The 18,486-nt window shown below is 36.3% G+C and overlaps 2 protein-coding genes across 8 annotated transcripts in view; both read right to left on the bottom strand.

Moving 5' to 3' along the window:
• Window positions 1-18,486, bottom strand: part of GALNT13 (polypeptide N-acetylgalactosaminyltransferase 13) — a 560,582-nt gene that overhangs the window by 21,300 nt on the left and 520,796 nt on the right. For all 7 annotated transcript variants that reach the window (XM_082465040.1, XM_082465041.1, XM_082465042.1 and 4 more), the window contains one exon: window positions 8,437-8,571. In XM_082465040.1, coding sequence (XP_082321166.1) covers window positions 8,437-8,571 — 135 coding nt within the window. The remainder of the gene's footprint in view (window positions 1-8,436; window positions 8,572-18,486) is intronic.
• The window catches only part of KCNJ3 (potassium inwardly rectifying channel subfamily J member 3), a 621,683-nt gene that overhangs the window by 407,813 nt on the left and 195,384 nt on the right, over window positions 1-18,486 (bottom strand). The window lies entirely within an intron of this gene.

The raw sequence follows: 18,486 nt of genomic DNA, 5'->3' as shown, positions 1-18,486 counted from the left end.
TGGCTTCCTTTTGCAGAGAAACAAAAGGTATTTAGGACTGTTAATAAATATGTTTGGTGCCACACTGAGATATTTTCTATAAGAAAGCACATTTTTCAAGAAATTATTTGAGTTTGTGTTTACCAATCTGCAGAGTGCTGATATAAAGGACAGTCCATGGTTGCTTAAAGAAAGTAGGATGTGTGTTTTCAGTAAAAAAGGTATGAGGCATGGAATTGCATTTTATTAAGGGAAAAGGAAGTAGGTCTGACTTACAGGTGGCTGTTTCTGAATGGAAAAGTAAAGTGATGGATACAGAAAGTGATAAAAAGTTTTGTGGAAAGTGGACCCCAAGAAAAGAGTTTTGTGCATGGTCAGGGCTGACTGAGTTTGAAATAAATTTGATTGAGTAAATGAATTTTAAAAGTAAGCTGGTGCAAAACTTGAATTTGGCTGTTCTCTCTGTTAAGAGGACAGGTTTTCTTAAAATATTGAACTGCCTTTGATAACAGATTTTAAGTTTCTTTACCTTTTGAGTGATCTGTATTTGCTTTTGAAATCTTTTATTGTTACTTTGGCTAAGTGAATAACTATTGTTTCACAGTGACCTATGATATTATCTGACTGTTTTAAACCCTTTTGATATTTTTTTGACAAAAGTTCCTAAATCAAATTCTAATGAAGTCCTTTTGACCTCTAGCTAACTTTGGGATGCTTCAAAGGGCCCCTGAAACATCCCAAAGAGAGATGTAAACTAATTAGTTTCATTTGGTACGTTAAATTACATGGGAACTTAATCTTCTTAGGTTATATTGTATGGTACATGTTACTAATATAGATATAGAGATTATATGGAATTCCTAAAAATCTGATATGTCCTGGTAAAATGTTATCAGTCATAATTCTAGTTATTATCTGAAAGTGTATGTCACAGCAGTAACCAAGTTACTTTGTCAGTTGTATTGTAAACAGATTTAAACGTACCTCCTGAAGTCTTTTGTCATTATAGACAGATATGGTTTCATTCTGATGCCTTTGCAAAAATGCTTCCTCTTCAAGAAGATTTATAGAAAGGACTTTTGGATAAATACAAGTTTCTGACTTTCAGACCATAATGCTGAACTGGGTAAGAAATTGAAGAATTCTAACGGGAAGCCTGATGGCTTCGTAAAGCTGTTAACAAAAAGGATTACTTACACAGGACTGAGTGAACTGGTTGATATGGTTGTAATTTTTATGGTTTCTATCTGAAAAATTACTGGTTTAAATCTGTGTTTTCCAGGTGTAAGGAAAACCTTCCCCCTTACACTAATTATGACTTACAGTAATTTGGTAAATTATACCTTTGTAAGCAGAATTGAAACATTTATCTTTTCTATCTGCTCCTTCAAGAGTGAAAACCCTTAGGTTTCCAACAGCTTTATCAGATAAATTAGGAGGGCTACCTCAATAACAGGTACAGAAATCTCAAGGTATTTTGGGGACCTTGAAAAGGAAGGCATTCACCTAGATCTGTTAGGCAAAATCTGTGATAAGCCCTTGGCGTGACTTTCCTAGTCCTGAGAGGACTTTTAAAAGTTCAGTCTGAGACTCCTTATAAAAGTTTCAGCAAGCAAAAAGCCCATATGATCAATTACAGTTATATAAATCATCAGGCCAAGTTTATTGAGACCAGACTTATTTTGCAAACAGACTAGTCTTAATTTGGTTATATTTGGTAAAAACGAGGGTAACTTTAGAGAGAAAAAGATTGTTTCAGTGAATATTAAATTCCAGTTTTGTTAATGGCGGTCTGTATTTACTAAGACTCACCTCCCAGATAGTTCCTTGCTGTTATGTTATATTAATGTAAAGTTTAATTGAAGGACACTCTAAGTTTGTTTCTGAAGCTTATCTCAGTAATCTATCTTTGGATGAAGATCAGATGCCCCACAGCTAGCAACCAGGGGATTATGCATGCTGGAAAAGGCATAATTGAAAGGACTATCTCCAACCTGGACGGAAGGGCCCTTATCAGGTACTCTTAACTAGCTCATGCACAGTGAAACTGAAGGGAATTGACTCTTGGATTAATTTCCACTTACAAAGGGCCCCTGCACTGGACTGGTCTGTAGAGAGGCCTGCTGACCTCAAACTCACCTTAAAACAATGCTCAAACAGAGGAGAAACTACATTCCTCCTAGGATGAGAAAAAGACGTTATCAGAAATAGCTAGCCCAAGATCCTGGACCTGACTCGTATGATCATTTATAATGTTTTCTTGATTCTTGGACCTTTGCGTATGAATCAAATGCCTTTCTATCATAGGCATGATCCTATGCTAGTTTTAAAAATCAATCCAGTTGTTGGGCTTGTGGCCAGTTACCTGTGTCTAGTACTTCTGGGTTACCTTGGTGGATTTCTCCACTCCAGGGCTCTAATTGGTTAGCTATGAGGAAATTTACTTTCAAAAAAAAATTATAGTCATGTTCAGGTTACTATTGATATTACTAGATGGAATCCCCTCACCTGGTCAATTAATAATGCCTGGCCATAAATACAAGTTGCTCTGACCCTGGCCATAAATACTAGTGTTCTTCTATTACTCAAGCTCAATCAGAGCAACAAGCAAAGTTTCAGCCAAGGAATAAAATCTCCCACAATTATGGGACGGATTTACATAGATAACACCAGGCTATAGAAATTTAAGGTAAAAAGCTCCTCTCTGTTGGGAACAAATAAATCATACTAAGGATAATCAGTCTAGTAACACTAGGAAACTGCACTGAGTGCCTTATGGACAATGCCAATATATAATTTCCCTTAAAGATAGGGATTGGTACAGAACAGACTAAGTCAGATGACCTGCGATATACTGGGCTTCACCTAATGGAAGTTCTTGACTTATATTCCTACTTATGACCTCACTAATCTGCTAGCTATATTGTTTTTTATATTGCCTGTTTTACAACATTGTTGTTTCTTGTATTACCAAATGTGTGACTGAGCCTCTGATAAAATGATGATATGTAGTTCCATATGAGATCAATGATTGTAATAGCACAACTCTAGATATGGGATGAAGCAACAAGAGGGAATATTTTTCTGGACTGTAAGAGGCTAGTAAGACAGGTGGTACAGAGATTTTTGGCACTGTTAATAAGACCTAGTCCAGTAATAGCACATTGAGTGGCCTATCAGCGAAATCTTTGCCAGACCTGGGAATGAGCATTCCCAGCACCGTGGGACGAAATGGTCATGAAATACCCCCCCAAACCCTGGTCGAATTTACCAAATTTATGACCATGAAGGGGCCCTGCTGACTGGAAACTGGCACTTGCCATCTGCTTCTGCAAGGATTAAGTCAATCGCCACTGTGGCCACTGATCTTCAGCACCCCCTGAAAGGAATTTAGGGTGGAGATCAGGAATGAGGCACTCTGTGCTCTGAGAAAAACTGGCAGAACAGGCCTTTAGATAGTTAAATACTTTGAGGAGATTTTATGAGCCCAAATTCTTGTATCTTCCCATATCTAGAGAAATACTAACATCATTAACGGTGACATCTGCTTTATTAAGGATAGTATTACAATTAAAAGTCAGAATGGAGTAGCTGTGGTTCAGATAGCCAATGAAATAACTAGGTGACACTATGGGTGTGATTTCAGACAAGTCCTTGTATTGCTAAGAACTTGAGTTTTCTGAGCTGTGTCAGAATTGGATGCTACCAGCCATTCTCAAAACAATGTCTGCTGGCAGCTGGTAACTGCAACCTTACTTTTTAAAGGTCTCCTCTTGTAACTATTACATTTTAGACAATGGAGTTGCTTTAGATCATACATTAACAAAAAAAAAGAGACATGTATGGTGACTAGTACCACCTGTTACCTTTGTGTTAACACCACCTTAAAAGTTAAAACCTACTTAGATAAAACTAGACAACTGGCTACATGGCTACAAGTCTCTCCAAAGTGCCTGGTCCAGACTGGGTTTCAGGCTTATTCTCCTGAAAAGAAATGAGATTTTTTTTGCCTATTAAAATTCCAGTTGTCACTCTTCCAACTACTTCTAATTTGGTCTCTTACACTAAAATGGCAGATCAAGGGACTGAGATTTTAGTCATACAAGACTCAGATCCAGGACTTGGAACTCAGAAGTATTTCCAATTCAGCATCTGTTTTCCAAATTGAGGCAGGACTATGCCCCATTTTAGCAGGAAGTGGCCAGAGCTGTCATCACCCAGTTTCCTGAATTAAAACTGATAGGACTCTGTGGGGCTCTGGAATACAAATCCTTTCTGTGTCCCCTGTTTCTTGTTTATAGGATATAGACTTCATTCAGCCTCCTAGACCTTCCCTGAGCTCCAAAGGGCAGATTCAAACAGTTGTTAATCAGGGAAGGGAGGGGATGCAAAAACGGGGGAGGAGCAGTCAAATGTGGTACAGCTTTGGGGCAGGGTCCTGGTTCCTCCTAAGGAGTATGCATAACAACATCTTTGAGTTCTTCTGCAGGAACTAAGGCCCCCACCCAGGTAGAGGATGGTAATTTCAGGCTGAGCACAAGGTTCCTGGAGCCACCACCCTGTTACCTCACCACCAACCAATCAGAAGGAAGTCACACAACGTGCAGCTCTCACCCCAGATTTTGCCTTCCTTTTCTGGGCCTGGTGATGACCATCCTGTTGGACCTCCCGTTTGGCCCCTGTCTGTTTCATCTCCAACAGGCTCCAAGAGTTTCAGGCTAAACTGTTGTTACCACGAGGGTGAATGCTGGTTTTGGGCACAGAATACCTTGATTTAGATCAGTTGGAGAGAGACTTCTACTCTACTAGGCAGGACTATGCCCATTCTCAGCAGGAAGTAGTTACAGAAGAAAGAGACCTCTACCCCAATTCCCAAGAAGTATCTTGAGTATGAAGTCTCTCCGGGGGAGTTGTTAGGGGAACCACTGACTGAAACCACCCACCCTGGCCAGGCCCAGTAGTAACCACTTGCATGAGTTATCTTAACAATAGGAGGTCCTGGTAAGGAACATAGAACTAACAAGCTACCACCGACCGGAAGAATTTGGGAAAGGTCAAAAGGAGACAGGGGACACTAGTCCACATGTCCTCCCAGAATCCTTCTTGCTGGAATCCATCTTGGCTGAGCAATGCACTTGCCACCAGGAAGGACCCTGAGTCAGAATGATTGGCCAGAGACAACCCAGAAACTAATCCTATCACCATAAAACCCGAGACTGCGAGCCACATGGCAGAGCAGTCCTCTTGGGTTCCCTTACCCTCCTGCTCTCCACCCAGGTGCCCCTTCTTAGTAAAGTCTCTTGCTTTGTCAGCATGTGTGTCTCCTCAGACAATTCATTTCCAAGTGTTAGACGAGAGCCCACTCTCGGGCCCTGGAAGGGTTCCCCCTTCCTGTACCAATACTGTTTCAGTTTTTCTCTGGATATTTGAACAATTTTCCCATTTATGACTTGCTTTTTTAAGATTGAAAGGACTATGTGAGATAAGGTGATGGAATGTTTCAGTTGTTCACACTGTGAGATCCACAATTGTATTGATAACTAGCTTTCTTTGATTACTTTATTAGGACCTAAATCCTGCCTCAGCCATGGGTGGTGTAATCTTTGTACTTTAGCTTCCTCCTAATAAAGGCTAAAAGGAGAGAATTGAAAGGTAAATTTCAGCTCTGTAATTCTGTGAACTCCTTATTCTGCTTTGAAAGTGCACCACCTCAGAGGTTTCTCAAAGAAGTATTAATTTGCCCTTGATAGCCGTAGATAAAGAATTAAAAAAATAGCAAGTACTATTTCTACTTTCTACTGGTTGTAATATGAAACTAGAGCTGCTTGGCAATTACTCCCCTTTCTCATCTCAGCACCTCTCACCCTTATGCTCCGTTTCCCTCCTCCCTCTCTCTTGGAAGCCTTGTCATTTTCTAAAACGTATTTATGCTTTTTCCTAACTTTGCAATATTTTTCAGTAGTGCATATAAAAAGACTAAGAAAGATAAGCAGATGTTTGGCCACTGTCTAGACTTGTCCTTCCTAAACTCTTAACATGTACGTAAATGACCTGGGGATTTTGCTAAAATACAGACTCTGACTTAGTGTGTCTAGGGTGGTCTCTCAGATTCCTGATTTCCAACAAGTTGCCAGGTGATGGCACTAGTCCTAGAATTACACTTTGGATAGCAGTTGTTGAGACTATTTTGTAGACTTAAAGTGATCATAAACCTAAAACTTAAAGAAAAGGTAATTATAAAAAATAAATATTGTATTTCAATTTCATTAAAAAAATCATGTCTTTCCGCTGACTTCTTCACAAATAAAATCAGTGTTTTCTTTCAAAGTTGAAATTTCCAGAAAAGTAGTGCATTATTTCTATAATCTATTCTCATGTATCTTCTCTACATTATGATTTCTACATTTTTTAATTTGGCAAAAATATCTACATTATGATTTAAAATTTTAAATTTAGACAAGTTGAACATCACAATTTAATTCTGAAAACCTAAACATATAAGAGAGTAAATTAAACTTATATAATTATTAAGATGATTGGATTATTTATTTAAAAATAAACATTTCTCAACATTTATGACATAAGCTTTATCATGTGTGTTTTAGAAATAAAGTTTACATGACACAAAATATAACAGTGCTCTACAATACTGCAACAGAATAACTACTAGTTATCCAAAATAGTAAATTTACAAAAAACTATATCTTAGCTGAAGCTAGCTATTTTTTTTCACTTTTCTTTTAAAATCCCCTAATATTCAGTAATCTTGCTACTGGCTGATAAAAATATAAACAAATATACAGAATTACCAAAAATAGTTATTTCAAATATGAAGGAATTTGAATTATGACTATAGAAGCCGTCGTCACTCAAAAATTATAGAAAAGTTTAAAGATTAGATGTGGTATTCTGAAATTCTGCTTCATCTTATAAAAAATATGTACACTCATTTCCCTTTCCTTTTAATATATGCTAGATTTCTTTGTTTTTTAGCACAAGCCCAGTAAAGTCCTTGTTTCCTAGTGAAAACTAAAGAGCAACAATAACTAAAGTTTTTATTTTAAAACTTGCATTGTTTCTCCTTTATTTGTACATTTATCTGTACTTTTCCTCATTGAAGAGGTAGGGAGCTCAGGGTCCAGGATGACCCACACATATTATTGGAGGAAACAGCATCCATCCCCAGTCGTAACATAAAGGATGGTGATGGATGATAATAGTTGAAGAGAAAACTTGATGGTTAGAGAAGATGAACAACGTATTAGGAAGGCAAGAGTCTGAATGGAACACACTGGTGCAATATAGGAAGGATTCAGGGTGTTTGTCTTTAATAATGTCCCAGAAGAAAAATATTTGTTGTCTGAGGAGCTTGGTAATTTTGTATAAATTTTAGGGCCCAATTTTAACCCTACATAACTAGTTTCTGATCACATTAGAATTCAGTGTTTTCTTGATACTCCACTTAAGAAACTACGTCTTGCAAATAAAATTGACATTCAAAAAGTGTTTAAAAAGATCTTGTTAAACTATCAGTAATACCAACAACTCTGAAGGTTGGTTTTTAAAATGTTACTCTTGCAGAGTATTATAAGCTTGCATAGAACACTGCATCTGTGAAATTCTTTTATCTCTCTTGTATTATTTATCTAGTAAGAACAAAGTTTACTTATCTTTGAATAAGTCACCGACCATTTAATGATGTGGAAAATGTAGCAAAGATGACCAATTCATTTTGCTAAGCAAAGAGAACTGAAAGAAATGCAGCTGTTTCAATGCACCTTCCTTATGCAGAGGAAAATATTTCTTTTTTTATTAGCTCCATCTGATGGTTGATCTGGTTTTTACACACTGCCTGGCTATAAATTCCCAACAGTAATTTCATTGTTTTCTATCCCTCTCTTCTATCAGAAAAATGTGCTATATTGTGAAGATACTCCTTAGCTGACTATGTATCTAATTAATTCATTGAATTCTGCAAAGTATTTACTAATGTAAAGAATACTAATTCATGCTAATTCTTGTGGCTGTTTTCTTTTTTCCTTTAAGTTGAGAAGCATAAATATCACCGATTACAACTATGTAAAATTTAAAATTTGAAAATATGAGAATATTAGTGATATTGTCCTGTATGCACATTTTCATACAGGACACACACACCTCTCAGATAGGCATGGCCTGCCCGTTACCTAATTTATGTTGAGCATGTACATGGTGATAACAAAGTTTAAGCACATAAAAATGACTTTATTTTCCTTATGTATATTTTATACTAATGGCCTAGTTTGGCAAAAACCTATTTATATGATATACCATCCTAATGTTTTCAGCTATGAGCATGCATGCTTGAAAATACAATTCTTCCAATGCAGAGAAAAAATAGCTTAGGATTTAAATTTATTTGAAATACATAACTGAGTCTAAGCATTAAATAAGAAATAAATTAAGAAAATACTATACCTCAGCATCATACTCCCATAACTGATTTCCTCTCATGTGGTGGCATTTTAACATGATTACAGGTCCATTGAGTCTAGACACATCCAAGCACAAGTCATCGGTTCTGATTTCTTTGTCAGCAGTATAAGAAAATACCTGAAAATATAAGAGTCAGCCAATAAAATAATATCTTCTTTAAAAAAAAAAGTTGCAGTATAGCAGATTTATCTGTGGAAGCTTTCATATCAGATAAACTTGTATTTTCAAATGATCTCTGCTCTGTGATCTTGAGAAAGCTAGTTCATCTCTCTGCGTCCTTTTCTTCAACTACAAAATATGTACAGTGTCATGTGCTTTTTGTGAGGACTCAGTTTAACAAACTAAATTATTATTATTTTTGTAATTCTAACTTTTTTTTCCTTTTTTAAATTGAAGTAATAGTTGATTTACAATGTTTAGTTTCAGGTGTAGAGCAAAGTGATGTTTATGTATTCTTTTTCAGATTCTTTCCGCTTATAGGTTATTCCAAAATACTGAGTATTATTCCCTGGGCTATACAGTAGGTCTGTGTTGGTTATCTGTTTTGTACATAGTAGTGTGTATATGTTAATCGCAAACTCCTGATTTATACCTTCGCATCCCTACCCCTTTCCCCTTTGGTAACTACAAGTTTGTTTTCTATGTCTGTGAGTCTGTTACTGTTTTGTAAGTTCATTTGCATCATTTTTTAGATTCCACATATAAGCAATATCATATGATATTTGTCTTTCTTTGACTTATTTCACTTGGTATGTTAACCTCTAGGTCCATCCGTGTTGCTGCAAAGGCATTATTTCATTCTTTTTTATGGCTGAATAAAATTCCACTGTATTTATATACCACATCTTCTTTATCCGTTCCTCTGTCGATGGACATTTAGGATGCTTCCATATCTTGGCTATTGTAAATAGTGCTGCAGTGAAGATTAGGGTGCATGTATCTTTTCGAGTTACAGTTTTCTCTGGATATACGCCTAGGAGTGGGATTGCAGATCATATGGAAGTTCTATTTTTAGCTTGTTAAGGAACTTCATACTGTTTTCCATAATGGCTATACCAATTTACATTCTCACCAACAGTGTAGGATGGTTCCTTTTTCTCCACACCCTCTCCAGCATTTATTGTTTGTAGAGTTTTTGGTGATGGTCATTCTGACTGGCGTGAGGTGATACCTCATTGTAGTTTTGATTTGCATTTGTCTTATAATTGGCGATGTTGTACATCTTTTCATGTGCTTTTTGGCCATCTGTATGTCTTCTTTGGAGAAATGTCTGTTTAGATGTGCCTATTTTTTGTTTGGGTTGTTTCTTTTTTTGATATTGAGCTGTATGAGCTGTTTGTATACTTTAGAGATTAATCTCTTGTAGGTCGCATCGTATGCAAATATTTTCTCCCATTCTGTAGGTTGTCTTTTTTGTTTATGACTTCCTTTGCTGTACAAAAGCTTTTAAGTTTAATTAGATCCCATTTGTTTATTTTTGTTTTTATTTCGATTACTCTAGGAGATGGATCCAAAAAGGTATTGCTGCGATTTATGTGTTCTGCCTATGTTTCTTCTAGGAGTTTTATAGTATCCGGTTTCACATTTAGGTCTTTAATCCATTTTGAGTTTATTTTTCTGTATGGTGTTAGAGGATGTTAACTACATTATTAAATTCTTATTATTTGGTGGCATTGTATTTTCTGAAATATATTTGCCTTATAAAACTTACACAACAGGTTCAATAAAATAAAGTTTGTAAACTTTATGGAGCTCCGTAAAGGGCAGTCCTTGTTGCCACCACCATATGACCAATTCCCTAAGTCTAGGGACAATGATGTTTTTCATCAGTTTCCTTTCTGTAACATAAGTACATCACATAAACTTTATTAAATATTGTCAGTGGGTTTCTGAAGGTTGTAGAATTATCTTTAGAGATCTCCTTAAATGCAGGCTCTATGTTTACCTTTCTCATGTGGTTTTGGCTGGGCTTGACTATAATTCTTCTCAAAATATCCAAGAAATGTCAAGGTAGGTAGAAGACTCATTGTTAACTAATTCAAACTGATGCTATAATAACCTCTATTATTTTGTTCCTAGTGTGAATAATTTATTTATAATGTTGATTATTAAAGTTTTGTGAGGGTTATTAAATACATAATTATAAAAGTTGTTTTCTTCTGTTAGTTATGATAAGCATGCTTCAGTATTCTGTGGGTATTTATTTTTTCTTTGCAATATCGAGAGGGAGTATGATGAGGAAGGTCATTTCAAGGTCTTTTCATTTCCCAAAGCAACCTGATGAAATCTGAGGAAGTCAGCTCTACAAATCACTTATAAACTCTGAGTCCTAGCCTGTAAGCTGACTAAGTTAGTCTTGAAATGGTTGCCTCTGTAGCACTGCTACTCAGGGCTTCTAGGAAGATCACAAGTAGTGGTAAGAGGGAGATGCATAAGTCAGTGATGGAACCCAAGTACCCTCTTAAGCCAATATCTTAAAAGGAAAATTTTCACAAAGGTTATACATTTTACTTAACAATATAAAAACTTGGGAAGTGTATAAAGTTCATTTATTTAAACAGTATAAAATATATTATAGATTTCGTGTATCGAATTCAGAAAAGATTTTCCTATCTTTGAAGTATCATGTATATGTGTATACTTTTTATACTTTTCAGTGTATATACTTTTCATGGAAAAAGAGTAACCAAAAGAAGAATAAAGGAAACACCCATCTAAGATAAGTATTTGTATCCTTCCCAAACATGGTTAGTATTTTTTTAATACAATTACAAGCATATTTAATTAAATAAATGAATCTGGTAGTAAACCTTGATGTGAGAGAGGGTAATTTCTAGAGAAATTTCTTTTGCCCATTATATCAATGTGAAGGATAATTTTCCACTTTGAAATTGCTTTATTTTAGTTGTATACAGATGGCAATGTAAATGGAGATACCAAAGCATCCATATTCACCATTAATTTTGCATAATGAGTATAATCATGGCCTGAGCATCAATTCTCCTCAGGTCTCTAATGATAGTTTGGCAACTTTAACTATTGAAAGTTCTAGAGAGAAGTCCACAAAGCATTCTTTGTTCCTCAATTTCTAATTTTGATTCATTTTTGGGTCAATTAATAGATATGTAATTTACATCACATTTAAGAAAGATATCTGTAGAATACTCTCTGGCCCTATATATGAAATTATCTTTCTTTGGACTTTGCAATTGAAAAAAATTAACTGATGCATCTACAAGTCATGGCGATTGCTGGCAAACACCAGAAGTTAGAAGCAGCAAAGAACGATTCTCCCTTACAGGTTTCAGAAAGAATATGCCCTTTCTGGCACCTTGATTTCAGACATCCAGCCTCGAGAATTGTGAGTCAATAAATTTCTTTTGTTTTAAGCCGTCCAGTTTGTGATGGTTTGTTATAGCAGTTTGAGGAAACGAATACACTTCCTTTTATTCCTAATGCTGGTTGAAGCCTTTCCAAATGTCACCGCAAATTTTGCATAGAAAAGTTGGATTTTAGATTTCAAATCTATTGTATCTCAATATCTGGGCCTAAAATTGTAACATCCAGTTTACTTTCCAAAAGCATCAGAGCAATCATTTTCATAATCATTTTTCCATTTAAATATATCTTTGTAAAGTGGTTCTTTACTATGACTAGATGGTTTACTTGCTTTTATGTATACTTTATTGAGGTTAGATTGATTTCTGTCTCTGAACTGATGCACTCAAATGAGTTTAGGAATAACTCCCAACATATGAAAGATGATAGCCAAGCCCAGTCTCAATTCCTTTTAATCTTAATATTTTTTCAGAGAAGGTAAACTTTTTCATTATATCACACATGCATACAGTTTGTTCTGGATTTTTCTTTTTGGGAAGTATGTCCAAAGGTATTTTATGATTCTTCAAATATCTAAAATTGAAACAACATATAAACATCTTTTAAGGACTGTGTGAGAATTGTCTAAAATATTCTGCAGTAAATTAGTACTTCGCACCATGAAAGAATGTGTCAATACATTCTTTTAAAAATTGTATCTTGCTTAAAATCCTAATGTATAGCTATTTCTTTAAAAATACTCTTATACCTTTACCCCTTTGAATAATTGAGAGCAGCAGAGCAGCCATTCACAAAACCTTGTAGAGCAGCCCAAGTTGCAAACCAAGGACACTGTTCTATGTTACTGGGACCTGGACCACACCTCCTTCAGCAAGAGGCCTGGGGACTAAACGCCCTCTGCTGGCTCTGTCTCAACATAAGGTTTCTTTCCTTCTTTTATCCTTAGATAGAGAAATATTTTGCCAAAAAATACGTGTGTATTTAAAAGGCTCACATGTGTATTTGATTCAGCTTTGTTAATTATACAGGTTGTGATTTCCCTAGATTTAGTTCTGAATTTATAAAATACTTTTCCTGTTGAGTTCCTCAGGACAGTATTTACTATAAAAGTTCACAGTTTGAAGAGACTCTATATGTTACTCTATGCCAACTGCTTCACTTTCTAGATGAAGAAACTGAGGTCAGTAAAGTTACAGGGTTCACCCAATTTGCCAGAGCTTCTTAGCGAAAGAGGTCTCTCTGGACCCCAGGCTCATTGCCACTGTTCTTTCACTTCACCATACTGCCCTTTACATACCCAATTTGGAGCTTTGGGCCCTCTGGGAATACCTTTAGGTATTTGAAATACAGTCAGTTTGAGAAATCTGTTAACAACCATCCAGAAGGACAAATTATAAGAAAATAAACATATCATAATAGTTTTTTCCTCATTCTGTAAAAATAGCCCAGGAACATTTTTATTGAAATAAGAAAATTGTTTAGCAATAAAAATTCAACATTTAGCAGTGTGATTTATTTTTTAACACGTTCTCTCTTACTGTATATCACACCATCCTGATATTAGCATGGAGAATGCAGAGATGGAATTGAATTCATCAATGGAGATGCCAAGCAAAGAGACTTTTGCTCTCAGACAAAAGATTTTTCTGTCTTAATTGATTTCAGATTCTGTTTATAGCCTGTTAGCCCAGTGGTTTATATAGAAGAGGGTAAGGAGATGTAGGTAGCTTCTAGCTGTGTACTCTTATCTTACATGCCTACATGGCATCTATGGTCTTTTACAGTTTTAATGCTCTAAAAGACTTGTTAAAAACAAGATGTGAGTGTGTATCTCAAGTTCAGTATTCCCAGTCTGTCCTCAGTATCACCTATGAAGGCTTAACTCTTTCCCCTTTCACTTCAATATAACTGTATGTAACACTCTGGTAGTTCCCTGTTGGTGCTCAGCAAGTCACCTCATTCTTCCATCCCTGACCTGGTATGTGCTGATCATATCATTAGGACTATCCATTCCACTTTGCCCAGGAAAAGACCACCTCCTTAAAGTCTTAGTACATTTGTCACTTTCTTCATGTAGCATTTTTGTAACTACTCTTACCCTGATAGCTTATCTGCACTTTATTGTAGGTATGATATCATCTGTGCATCTCTTTGGAGCAGAACAGCGCTAACACAATGGGCTTTGGAGAATCACACGACCAGGGTTTGAGACCTTCCTCCACATGCTTCAGAAAGAATTACTGTGAGACTTTGACCAAACCTTAGCTTCCTTATCTGGGAAAAGGGATAAAGATGCCTCCTGTTTCCTGGGCTATTTCAGAGGCTGAATGAGGTAATTCATCTAAACTCTAAACACAGTACTTAGCCCAAGTGACATCTCAGTATCAGTAATTATCTGTGCAAAATCCAGGCATATAATCTACATTTGATTACAGTTGGTCTCATCTTTTTGTTTTATTTTTTAAACCTCGCTGCCCCAGTAATAATGCTAGAGATATATTTTGAATACCTATGGAAACAATTCTAGGAGAAGAGTATGTGTCCAGTAATAACTTGCTGAATTTCATTGAAAGCAATTTCTCTTTGGAGTTCTTTAGTACACTTTATGGAAAACAGAGCAAGAGAATAAGGTAATAAAATAAGCAGGATGCACTAATATAATAAAATGTGACTGTTGTTTCTATTTTCTTTCTACTTCATTGCTAAATCCTCCCATTTTAAACACTACTGGTGTTAAAGTTTATGTATGTTTAATAACTTACTCTGCCTTGAAGGGTTTTAAAGGAAGTCTGCAATTCAGGAATCTATACTCAGATATTTTCCAAATATTTATTCATATTGTTGTATGAGTATTGTTTACTCATACTCACTCATAATACTCATAAAACTCACACTCATAATATGTTTACTCATATTGTTTTATGTTGTATTGTTGTAATATTGAAGAATATAAATTGCAAATATAAGCCTAGTAGGAATTCCTTCCAAAAGATACCTCAAGAGATAACACTTGAATGGCAGATATTATTTTTTTTGTGACTGTGGTAGAATTCTCAGATGGCCCCAAGATTCTTGTCCCCTGGTGTACATGCCCTGTTTAACACCCTGCCCTTGAATGTTGGTGAGACTGTGACCATGACAGGAAAGTCACTTCATGATTACATTATGTTACATAAGACTGTGTCTTTGCAGACTGAGAAAGATGGGCCCTCAGTCCTCCAAATTCAAGGAACTGAAATCTGCCAATAACCAGGAATCTTGGAGCCTCCAGTAAGATCATAGCTCTGGCCAACACCTTCATTTCAGTCCTGTGAGACCCTGAGCAGAGAACCCAGCCACATTGTGCCTGAATTTCTGACCTATAACACTGTGAGTTAATAATTTTGTGTTGTTTTAAGCCACTTAATTGGTAGTAATTTGTTATACAACAATAGGAAACTAATACAGTGACCATCAGGTTAAAGGAGATGCATGCAAAAACTAAATTATTCTCACCATGTAGAACACCTTCTCCCATGCTATGTCTCTATCATTTATTTTTCATTCAGTAATTCATCCATCTATTTATTCATTGATACTTTTGAGAATGTTAAATGTTTCAGGCTTTATCTAAACCATATAGGCCATTCATGAAACTTTGATATGCAGACATCCAAGTGAGTGCCAACATTTCTGTAAGTTTCCTCCACTATTCCAACCTGCTTGAACTCTGTTCTTGATGTTCTCATTGTATTGATTTTCTGTAACAAATTAGCTTTCTCTTGATGATATTCTTTCCTATGTTCTCCCCCACTGAATTATTCCTTAAATATTTTTTATCTGAAGAACTGGCCTTCACACATATAAATTGCAAGGGAAGTTAAATTCCTGGATGGGATATTCTCCTTCAGTCATGGGCAATTTAATACATACTTTCCCTTTATGACTATATCATTAGTTAGAACCATGGAGCAGCAAGATATCTGGTCTTTGAGGTTCTTACTCATTTATGCCTGTGAATGTAAAATAAACATAGCAGTAATAATATATATTATTCACATGACATATATATGTATATATATAGACTATATATTCATTTTAGTGTTTGTTTTATTAGCCACAAATTAATGATAAAAGACTTTGTGATATCATTTCTGAATATATTTTTACTGGTATTTTATATTCGAAACTTTTCCACATACATTGTATTATTAGACACTTCCTAAAACTGGTATGTTGCATATAATTAGAGAAAAATTATATTAAATATATTAAGTCTCAAAAGGCAAATTATAATGTCCTTAAGATAGCACAAAGAAACTCTTATTGTGTATCTGTTGTAACTGCATCTTATCTGTAAAGGTAAACTACCCTTTAGTTTAAATTAGACATAATTTTAAAAATTCACCTCCATATTATTAGCACAACATTGGCACTGAATCAAATAATACTGAACTTTTCTAGGTGGTTTCAAGCTTAAAGAAATCCTACTTATGTCATTCATCATTGCTGCCAACTAAGATCAATTTAGTTTGGCTTCCTCCAGAAGCTGACATTGAACAAGGATTCAAGTGCAAGTAGTTTTTATTATGTAGATGATCCCAAGAAAGACCAGTAGGAGTGCAGGGAAGGCAAAGCAGCCAATAAAGGGTATATTACAAATTAGTTACACTGTAGATAACTGGAGCCTTATCCTGTTGGGAAACTGGCAACCAGATGGAACAAGCCTCAGATTCAGTTCCCTGGAAGGGTGAAGGACCTGGGATAATTATACCATTTGCCCTCAGCTTTTGCTTGAGGTGTGCTTCCAGGGAGTAGAGTTGATTAATTCCCCAGGTGTGAAAAGGTGGGCAAAGCGGCCTCTGGCAGAGAAAACCAGCAGGCAAAGGGACAGAGATTCTGGCCTTTTGGATGTTGGGCTGGAAGCAGGTGGAAGGAGAGAAAGCCAACATTTTGGGATAACCTGCCGTGTGTTTGGCAAGATAGCAGTCATTTTAAATATTAGTATATTAAATATGATATAGCATATATCATAAATTATACGTTTCTTCAGTAACTTTTCAGGGTTAGTATTTTTTTTTTATACATTTATGTATTTATTTATTTTTGGCTGCATTGCGTCTTCGTTGCTGCACGTGGGCTTTCTCTGGTTGCAGCCAGCAGGGGCTACTCTTCGTTGTGGTGCATGGGCTTCTCACTGCGGTGGCTTCTCTTGTTGCGGAGCACAGGCTCTAGGCACGCGGGCTTCAGTAGTTGTGGCTCGCAGGCTCTAGAGCACAGGCTCAGCAGTTGTGGCGCACAGGCTTTGTTGCTCCGCGGCATGTGGGATCTTCCTGGACCAGGGCTCAAACCCGTGTCCCCTGCATCGGCAGGCGGACTCTTAACCACTGCGCCACCAGAGAAGTCCCAGGGTTAGTATTATAATTTCTTTTTTTCAAATAAGGAATGTGAGGTTTAAAAAGGTTAGATAAATTCCAGGTCACTCAGTTTGCAAGTGGGAGAACCTGTCTTTGATCTGTGGTCTGTCAGGCTCCAAATCCCATGCTCTTTTCACACAGTTAACATTTTGCTTCTGGGATATTTTAAAAATTAAACTCCAAACTTTATTCAGATTTCACAGGTTTTTCCTTAAATTTCCCATATGGTCCTATGTTCATTTTTCCAGGATCCCATCCAGGATACCACGTTACATGTAGTCGTCATATCTCCTTAGCCAACTCTTGATAGATGCTCAGACTTTACTCTTTTTGATGACTGACAGTTTTGAGGAGCATTAGTTAGGTATTTTGTGGCGTGTACCTCAGTTTGGGTTTGTCTAATATTCACCTCATGGTTAGATTGGGGTTATAGATTTTTTGGGGGAAGATCACAAAAGTGAAGTGCCATTCTCCTCACGTTTTATCAAGGGTGCATGGTATTAACATGACTCACAGTGTAGATCCTTGATCACTCACCCAAGGCAGCATTTGCCATGTTTCTCCACTGCAAAGTCACCACCACCCGCTTCCATATTCTACTCTTAGAAAGCAAGTCAGTAAGCACAGCCCACACACAAGCGGGAGGAAAGATAAATTCTATCTTCTGGAGGGGGACTTGTCTACATAAATTATTTGGAATTCTTCTGTATAGGAGATCTCAGAGATCAATATTAACATGTTCTAAAAATTTCAGTCTAAAACTGGGGCTATGTCTTTATATCAGATTTATATGTAACACATTAAGATTCTCATAGTAAAAAATAAATCTAGCTCATGGGCCACTTGTTTGGGCCACTGAAGGAAGAAAAGTTCTCTTTAGTGAGCACATTGTAACGTAATGATTTCCACCACCTAGAAATAGTACTTGGTCTCATCAGTGTGTAAGATGTGGATTGAACACTGGCCACCGTGACCTAGGGAGACCACTTTGATCATTCTTTGGTGTTACAGGGACTGTACGGTGCACCTCTGAATTTGCTAGCTGCTGTTTTCTTGGGGGGGAGAAAAGTGCCTCTTAAACAATTTCTGCATATCCCAGCCAAACAAGCACATTTTACTTCTTTTAAATAAAAACAACACTGCAAAATCTGTTTAGAAAGTTAGCAACTAGAGAGATGGAGTAGAAGTATATCTATCTGGTAGGTTTTCATTAGAAGACTAAGATTCTTTACTAGAAATTGGAATGGACAGTAGGCTGTTTCCATGGTAACCCACTGAAGCCTTTTTTCCTTTAATG

The sequence above is a fragment of the Balaenoptera physalus genome (genome assembly GCF_965194825.1).
Source record: "Balaenoptera physalus genome assembly, chromosome: 6".
In the NCBI taxonomy this organism is placed as follows: Eukaryota; Metazoa; Chordata; class Mammalia; order Artiodactyla; family Balaenopteridae; genus Balaenoptera; species Balaenoptera physalus.
The sequence above is the reverse complement of the archived record's forward strand: the minus strand, read 5'-3'. Positions and strand labels throughout refer to the sequence as shown.